An 8,615-nucleotide genomic window follows, 5' to 3' on the forward strand; every position below is an offset into this window, starting at 1 on the left:
GACTGGGGGGAACTGGGAAGGACTGGGGGGAAAGGAGGGTTCTTGTAACAGCTACAGAGTGGCCCGGTACGGGCACGGGGACTGCATGGCGGGCTGGTGTTGGCACGGCACGGCTCGGTAGGGCTCGGTACGGCTCGGTACGACACAGTATGGCCCGGCACGGCTCGGTACGGCTCAGCACGGCTCGGTACGACATGGCTCGGCCCGGCACGGCTCGGTACGACACAGTACGGCCCGGCACGGCTCGGTACGACATGGCTCGGCTCGGCACGGCTCGGTACGACACAGTACGGCCCGGCACGGCTCGGCACGACATGGCTCGGCCCGGCACGGCTCGCTACGACACGGCACGACACGGCACGGCCCGGTGCGACACGGCCAGGTACGGCTCGGCTCGGCACAGCACGGCTCAACCCTGCCCGGCCCCCGACGCCCCCGATGCCCCCGGCCCGGCCCGGCCCGGCTCGGCACGGCGCCAGCAGGGGGCGTGGCCACCGGGATGGGGGCGTGGCCACCTGGATGGGCGTGGTCACCGGGAGGGGCGTGTCCACCAGTGGGCGTGGCCTCTCGGGGGCGGGGCGGTGTCGGCGGCGGCGCCGGTGCCGGGAGCGCAGCGATGGCGGCGGCGGAGCTGGAGCGGCTGCGGATGGCGGGGGCCGGCATGGCCATCGCCGTGCTCACCAGCGGCGGCGACGCGCAAGGTGGGGAGGAGGGGAGGAAGGGGAGAGGCCGGGGGTCGCTGCCGAGCCTCCCCCCCGACCGCGGGGATGCGGCGGGTGCGGAGTCCTCGGTGCCGCGGGGGCCTCTGGGACGCGCCACGGGGACACGGGACGTGGGGACACGGGGGGTGGGGGCACGGGGCGTGGGGGGCAAGGGATACGGGGACAGGGGACGTGGGGACATGGGATATGGGGACATGGGACATGGGGGACATGGGATTTGGGGACACAGGACATGGGGGACACAAGATATGGGGACATGGGACATGGGGTACAAGGGATTTGGGGACTTGGGACATGGGGGACAAGTGGTATGGGGACATGGGAGACACGGGATGTGGGGACATGAGGTACAAGAGATATGGGTCATGGGACATGGGGTACAAGAGATATGAGGGCATGGGACATGGGGGACACGGGATGTGGGGACTTGGGACATGGGAGACAAGGGACATGGGGACACGGGATATGGGGGACATGGGACACAGGGTACAAGGGATATGGGGACACAGGATATGGGGACACGGGGTACAAGGAATATGGAGACATGGGGGACAAGGGGTATGGGAGACACGGGGACATGGGGGACACAGGGCATGGGATATGGAGGACACAGGATAGAGGAGACATGGGGACATGGGATATAGGGGCACAGGGTATGGGGGACACAGGATATGAGGACATGGGACATGTGGGATATGGGACACACAGAACATGGGAACACGAGGGACACAGGACACACGGGGACAGCCATGCCCCAGCACGATGGAACTGCTGGGGGTCCCCTCCTGGCTGGGGGGGGTCTCCCTGTGGAGCCCCCCCGTGCCACTCGCTGTCACATCTCCTCTCGGCAGGCATGAACGCCGCCGTCCGCGCCGTCACCCGCATGGGCATCTACGTGGGAGCCAAGGTCTTCCTCATCTACGAGGTTTGTCCACCCCCTGCTCCCCCTAAAGCCGCCCGGCCCTATTTTCATTCATTCACCCGTTCGTCCTGCGCTCGGGGACCTCACCTCCGCGTCCCCGCAGGGCTACGAGGGGCTGGTGGAAGGAGGTGACAACATCAAGCAAGCCACCTGGCTCAGCGTCTCCAACATCATCCAGCTGGTAAGCCTCGCCCGGCGCCCCTCACCCTAACCCTAACCCACCAGAGGAGCCGGGGGCCGTCACCCCTCCCCCCCTCCCGTGTCCCCTGTGTCCCTCCCCACATCCCCGGCAGGGCGGCACGGTCATCGGCAGCGCCCGCTGCAAAGCCTTCACCACGCGGGAGGGCCGCCTGCGTGCCGCCCGCAACCTGGTGGAGCACGGCATCACCAACCTGTGCGTCATCGGCGGCGACGGCAGCCTGACGGGGGCCGATATTTTCCGTGCCGAGTGGGGCGGGCTGCTGGACGAGCTGCTGCGGGACGGTGCGTGGGGGCGAGGGGGGCGAAGAGGGGGGAACCCCTGGGACGGGAGGTCGGAAGGGCACCGGAGCTCAAAGCCCGGTGTTGCGGGGAATCGGGGGGAGCAGGGCAGATCAGCGAGGAGGTGGCGAAGGCGAACGGGCGGCTGAACATCGTGGGGCTGGTGGGCTCCATCGACAACGACTTCTGCGGCACCGACATGACCATCGGCACCGACTCGGCACTGCACCGCATCATGGAGGTGATCGACGCCATCACCACCACGGCGCAGAGGTGAGCGGCGCGGGCTGCCCCTCGTCCCCAGCACCCGTGGGCGCACGCCCAGCCTCCCTCCTCCTCCTCCTCCTCCTCTTCCTCCCTTCGCTCTCCTTGCAGCCACCAGCGGACGTTCGTGCTGGAGGTGATGGGCCGGCACTGCGGGTGAGGAGCACGGCGGGGGGGCAGCGCTGCCACTGCTGCGTTTTGGGACCCTGGGGACACGCGGGTGCCAACGCCGCTCCCCGCAGGTACCTGGCGCTGGTGTCCGGGCTGGCCTCAGGGGCCGACTGGCTCTTCATCCCCGAATCCCCTCCGGAGGACGGCTGGGAGGACATGATGTGCGAGAGGCTCGGGGAGGTGAGAGGGGACCCATCCCATGCGACCCCCACCGGGGAACCGCAGGAATGGTGCTGGGTGCGGGGACAGACCCAAATAACGCTGATTTTGCCAACGTGGTTTTTTTTCCTTCCCTCTCCCCACACCACGCCAGACGCGCAGCCGAGGGTCGCGGCTCAACATCATCATCATCGCAGAGGGCGCCATCGACCGCAACGGCAAGCCCATCACCTCCAACTACGTGAAGGACGTAAGGCCCCCCTCCACCTCCACCCACTCCCCCAGCCGCAGCCAAATCCTGCCCGGCCTGACGGCCTCTCCGCTCCGCAGCTGGTGGTGCAGCGCCTGGGCTTCGACACTCGGGTCACCGTCCTGGGCCACGTGCAGCGCGGGGGGACGCCCTCAGCCTTCGACCGCGTGCTGGTGGGTCCTGGGCAGGGGGAAAGCTGCTGCAGGAGGGGGCGGGGAGCTCGGAAAAGGGCTGGGAGCATGGCAGAAGGGGGATTTGGGGGTACCCTTCCCCATCACAAGGATGTGCCAGCTTGGATCGAGCTCACACAGTCCCCCCCAGGCGCAGCCGGGCAGAGTGATCGCCCCATTTCCCTTAATTAGCTGTGAAATCACCACTTTTAAATAATTCAGTGGCTTTCCAACCATAAATAGGAAATGATCAGGCACGCCCCGCTGCTTGATTCCTAACCGCGCGCACCCATAGCGAGGTGCAGGCATCAGCGAGGGTGGCCCCAGAGTGACGCCCCGATGGGTGTCCCCCCCACCCCGTGCCCCAAAACCCTTTTCAGAGCAGCAAGATGGGGATGGAGGCGGTGATGGCGCTGCTGGAGGCCACCCCAGACACCCCCGCCTGCGTGGTGAGCCTGTCGGGGAACCAGTCGGTGCGGCTGCCCCTGATGGAGTGCGTCCAGGTGGTGAGTACGCAGTGGCACCGGGGGTCCCCGAGGGAGTGGAGCCGGTGGCGGCACCAGATTTGCCTCCCGTCCCCGGGAGGTTGGGGTGGGCGTTGGGGTCGTCCTGCTCCCATCACCCCAGGCACGGGCGTCACGGCGCTCATCTCTCCCCCAAGACGAAGGACGTGCAGAAGGCCATGGACGAGAAGAGGTTTGATGAGGCGATCCAGCTCCGTGGGAGGTGAGGAGCGGGGTGGTGGCCACCACAGGGGGCTGGGAGGTGTCCCCAGAGGGTCCCGCTGGGATGAGGGCTCTCCACTCGAGCCATCGTTGTCCTCGCAGGAGCTTTGAAAACAACTGGAACATCTACAAGATGCTGGCACACCAGAAGCCAGCGCAGGAGAAGGTAAGGGAGAGCGGCAGGACGTCCCCTCCATCGTCACCTCCGCTTTTGAGGGGGGCAGGGGCGTGCGGTGGCCAAGCCGCCGTCCCCATTGTGCCACCACCGTCCCCGCAGAGCCCCTTCAGCTTGGCCATCCTGAACGTGGGTGCCCCCGCCGCCGGCATGAACGCGGCCGTCCGCTCAGCCGTGCGCATCAGCATCTGCCAGGGCCACACCGTCTACGCGGTGAACGACGGCTTCGAGGGCTTGGCCAAGGGACAGGTCAGCGCGCTGGCTCCGAAAGCCCCAAAGGGCTTGTGAGAGGGGTGGCCGGGCTGTCCCCAGCCCCAAAAACGGGTGCTGCTTCTTGCAGATCCGCGAGGTGGGCTGGCACGACGTGGCGGGCTGGCTGGGGCGTGGCGGGTCCATGCTGGGCACCAAGCGGTAAGTGGTGAGCGCCGGGGGGGCACCGCTGTCACCCGGCCTCTCGAGGACCTCGTGGTCCTCACCCCGCCACCCTTCCCCTCCGCAGCACTCTGCCCAAGACCTGCATGGAAAAGATCGTGGAGAACGTGCGGAAATTCAACATCCAGGCTCTGCTGGTCATCGGGGGGTTCGAGGTGCGGGGAGAGCCTTTTGCACGGGCTGGGGAGGGCAGGGATCTGAAAGTGCCCCTCGGTGTCACCAGAGGGAGGTGGCATCTCCTGCGCCTCTGTGTGGGGACACGGAGGAGGGATGGGACCAGCCCCGGGCAACGGGGCGGTTTGGGACCCTGCTGAGGGCTGTGCCCGTGGCAGGCGTACGAGGGGGTGCTGCAGCTGGTGGAAGCCCGCGGGCAGTACGAGGAGCTGTGCATCATCATGTGCGTCATCCCCGCCACCATCAGCAACAACGTGCCCGGCACCGACTTCAGCCTGGGCTCAGACACGGCCGTCAACGCAGCCATGGAGGTGAGGGGCAGCGGCGAGGGGTCCCCTGCTCACCCCCTGCGGGCCTTGCCTGTGTGACCCCATCCCTGATTTTGTCCTGGCGCAGAGCTGCGACCGCATCAAGCAGTCGGCGTCGGGCACCAAGCGCCGCGTCTTCATCGTGGAGACCATGGGCGGCTACTGCGGGTACCTGTCCACCGTCACCGGCATCGCGGTGGGCGCTGACGCCGCCTACGTGTACGAAGACCCCTTCACCATCCACGACCTGAAGGTGAGCAGCCCCCGGGCTCCTGACGGCATCGCTGGGGTGAAAAAATGGAAGGAAAACGGGGATGGGGCGGGCTCCGGAGGAGCTCTGGTGGGATCTGGGGGACGTGGGGTGGATGTAGGAGGCCTGGGACGTGCGGGTGGTTTGTCTCGCAGGCCAACGTGGAGCACTTGACTGACAAAATGAAGACGGACATCCAGAGAGGGCTGGTGCTGCGGTGAGTTGGGGGTCCCCCAGGGCGCAGGGGCACCTTGGGGACGCCAAGTGAAGGAGCGGCCCCCCACCCTTTCCCTCTGCTCCTCCAGCAACGAGAAGTGTCACGAGCACTACACCACTGAGTTCCTCTACAACCTCTACTCCTCCGAGGGCAAAGGGATCTTCGACTGCAGGATCAACGTCCTGGGCCACCTCCAGCAGGTACTATGGGGTCAGGAGGGCCACCAGCACCGTGCCACGTGCCGCAGGGGCTTGACATTGGCGTTTTCTTTGCACCCAGGGTGGGGCCCCAACCCCCTTTGACCGCAACTACGGGACCAAGCTGGGGGTGAAGGCCGTGCTGTGGATGTCAGAGAAGCTGCAGGAGGTCTACCGCAAGGGTGAGCCAAGGGTTGGGGGGACACCGGTGGCACGGGGCAGCTCGGCCGCTGTCCCCATGGCGAGGTGACCGCAGCCAGCCGTGTCCCCCCCAGGGCGTGTGTTTGCCAACTCGGCCGACTCCGCCTGCGTGATTGGGCTGAGGAAGAAGGTGGTGGCCTTCAGCCCCGTGACGGAGCTCAAGAAGGTCACAGATTTTGAGTAAGTCCCCGTCCCCTGTCCGTGGGGACCTTCCCGATGCTGGTGGCGAGGGCTGCCGTCCCCGGGGGCCACTGGAGAGCCGTGTCCCCCCCTCGTAGGCACCGGCTGCCCCAGGAGCAGTGGTGGCTGAACCTGCGGCTGATGCTGAAGATGCTGGCCAACTACCAGATCAGCCTGACTGAGTACATCTCGGGGAAGATGGAGCACGTCACCCGGCGCACGCTCAGCATCGAGAAGGGCTTCTAGGGGCTGTCCCCGAGCGCAACCTCCCCAAACCCTGCCTGAAATCACTGGTCCAAGGGCTGGGCCCTGCGCAGAGCGGGGGCAAGGAGGCTTCCTCGAGCCCGGCCGCGCAGCCCAGCCCCGTAATCATCCTCTTCTAGTTTATTGCTGTTATTTAATGATGGGGTTATCCTGATTCCTTCTTCCGTGGCTTGACTGCCCCAACCAAGTGCTGCTTTTAGCTGAGCACGCTCGGCGCAGGAGGGGAGCGGAGGAGCAGGCGCCGCTGTGCCAGAATGGGCAGGGGGTGGCCCTGGGGGCTTCCTCTGCCCGGTGAAGCCCCCGGCCCCATCCCCCCGGAGTTGTTTCGACGCAGAGTTCTCAGCAAGCCCCTGTCCCCGGCCACCTTGCATGATGCTTGGCTGTGACCACCACCACTGTGTGGCCCTGGGGCCGTTTCCCATCATCTCACCGCCGCTCCGTGACCCCGCCGCACCTCGTGCCACCGCGGCGTCGCTCGCATCTAGAGATAAAACCCGCTGGAGCCAAAGCTGCCTCAACGGTGTGGTCATTGGGCGCCGCGTCCCCACGGGGAGAACCGGGGCTGATCGTCCCCATGGGGTGGGCATTGGGATCAGGGGACAGTCCCATGCTGAGGCTGGTTTCTGGGGAGCGGGCGTGAGAAAGCTGAGCTGCGGGCGACGTGCCAGAGCTGGATTAACGCTGGGATGGGAGGTTTCCATGGTGTGTGCATCCCAAACAGGGGTCCTGGGAGAGCAGGACCACGGGTGGCCTCTCCCATGCGCGGGTCCTTCCAGCGGGTACAAAGTCAACATCCATCTGCGGGGCGACCTCGCGACCCTGGAGGAAAATCACTTCCCCCTTGGTTTGGCTCCCACCTTCAAGGGAAGTTCAAAGCTGACTTCTCGGGGCGACACGCGTGGCTTTCACGCAGTTTCTCAGGGTGGCTGCCAAGCGCCACAGCCCTGGATCGCAGCACTGGGGCTTGGCTGATGCCAGACATCAAATTTCCCAGGACTCGTCCCTCCCGGGGCCAGGCTGATGGGACATCACCAGCACGGGGATGTGTCACGGTCCTGGGGTTTGGACACAGCGTTGTTTTCTGTCCCGTGGAGTTGTCCCCAGTGGCGAGCCCCCTTTGATTTTAAGGGCAATGCTGTTTTCCCCTAGCTGGCCACGGTGCTTATTTTAAGCTCTGGACAAAGACGATGATGAGCGCATTGTTCCTGCCAGAGCTGAGCATGCAGAGAGACAGCAGAACTTGCTGATGAAGGAAACATCGCGGCTTTTCCCAGGCTGTACCTGCTCCGGGGACCCCAGGCACAGCTCCTACTGGGGCCAGGTCCCCCGGGGGACAGGGGGACGGCAGGCTCGGGAGCAGCAGGGGCACTTGGCGGCCAGAGCAGTGGCAGCAGCCAAGTATGACAAGCCCGGCACGTAGGCGGGGAGCTGTGCACAGGGACAGTGGCGCTGGTGGGGATTAGCAGCACAGCTTCTGTGAGCTGGGAGAGGAGGAGCTGCGGTGGAGCAGCCCCAGGCCATGGCAAACCCTCGCTCCATCAGCTCCATCAGCCACCCTGCCCCCCTGGCAAACCACGATGCCTGCTCTGGCCGCTGTCCTCCCGGCAAAGCAGGGGGCACCAGGGCAGGGGGTGTCTACCAGGAATGGTTTCTGCCGCCGAGCACGCTGTTGGGGCAGCCTGGGAGAAGACTTAACCTCGGCGCAAGGGCAAGATGCACTCGAGATGACGGGTAAGTCTCTGGGGCCTTGGCTGTCAAGGGAAGTCTGGTGTATTATAAATCACACTAACTGGTTAAACGCAGCCGGGTTTAACGCAGCAGGCAAGAACTAGGTCATCCGAGGAGTTGAAAGCATCAGCAGTCCTCACCCGGAGGACAAGCTGTGCCCCCTCACACCAAGGCCACATAGCAGCCCGTGTCCCCGAGGAGCGCTCCCTCCCACCAGCGTGACACAGCACGGGGGGCTCGGGGGCCTGTGCTGACACCAGGAATAGAGGCACGAGAGGCCACCAAGGGCCACGTCCCCACCGCCTGGGTCCTGCCCTGGCAGGCTTTGCACCTCTGCATGAAACACACCGAGCGCTGCTTGATCTCTTTTGCTTCCTGCAGCCACTGTGCACTTGCTGCTGCGAGCAGCACCCTCGGAAAGCAGCTCGGCAGCAGGGAGTTACTCTGGTCTCGAGCAGCACTGCGGTTGCATGAAGCATTTCATGTCCAGTGGAGCGGGAGGGAGCAGGGGCCACCAGCCGCCCCGCGGCTAACAATGCGAGCCGTGACCCAGACATAACAGAGCAATGCCCAGAGTCAGTTGTTCTCACGGTGGCTGCTGAGCCCCAGCCACAACTCAGGCGTCC

At 65.6% G+C, this 8,615-nt stretch overlaps 1 protein-coding gene across 2 annotated transcripts; it reads left to right on the top strand.

Annotated features, from left to right (window-relative positions):
- The first annotated feature begins 225 nt into the window (after positions 1–225).
- PFKL (phosphofructokinase, liver type) lies at positions 226–6,769 on the top strand. Of its 2 annotated transcripts, none has more exons than XM_084529477.1 (22): positions 226–382; positions 1,574–1,647; positions 1,748–1,825; positions 1,938–2,127; positions 2,232–2,397; positions 2,500–2,544; positions 2,631–2,739; positions 2,873–2,968; positions 3,049–3,141; positions 3,519–3,644; positions 3,800–3,864; positions 3,966–4,029; positions 4,141–4,287; positions 4,379–4,449; positions 4,538–4,625; positions 4,803–4,955; positions 5,041–5,205; positions 5,358–5,419; positions 5,508–5,619; positions 5,699–5,798; positions 5,892–5,997; positions 6,096–6,769. In XM_084529477.1, exons 2-22 carry the CDS (start codon positions 1,576–1,578, stop codon positions 6,241–6,243), a joined length of 2,256 nt encoding a protein of 751 aa, XP_084385603.1. In that variant the 5' UTR covers positions 226–382; positions 1,574–1,575; the 3' UTR covers positions 6,244–6,769. The 2 variants fall into 2 exon arrangements, with proteins under 2 accessions (XP_084385603.1, XP_084385602.1); XM_084529476.1 differs by lacking the exon at positions 226–382 and adding an exon at positions 558–701.
- Positions 6,770–8,615: the final 1,846 nt, after the last annotated feature.

The sequence above is a fragment of the Aythya ferina genome (genome assembly GCF_964211825.1).
Source record: "Aythya ferina genome assembly, chromosome: 9".
Taxonomy (NCBI): domain Eukaryota; kingdom Metazoa; phylum Chordata; class Aves; order Anseriformes; family Anatidae; genus Aythya; species Aythya ferina.

What these genes read in the sequence shown, in the direction of transcription:
- PFKL (XM_084529476.1), top strand. Translation starts at nt 617, where the DNA reads ATGGCGGCGGCGGAGCTGGAGCGGCTGCGGATGGCGGGGGCCGGCATG. An exon ending in CAGCGGCGGCGACGCGCAAG is followed by an intron (nt 702 to 1,573) that starts GTGGGGAGGAGG and finishes TCCTCTCGGCAG; the next exon opens with GCATGAACGCCGCCGTCCGC. An exon ending in TGTGCGAGAGGCTCGGGGAG is followed by an intron (nt 2,740 to 2,872) that starts GTGAGAGGGGAC and finishes ACACCACGCCAG; the next exon opens with ACGCGCAGCCGAGGGTCGCG.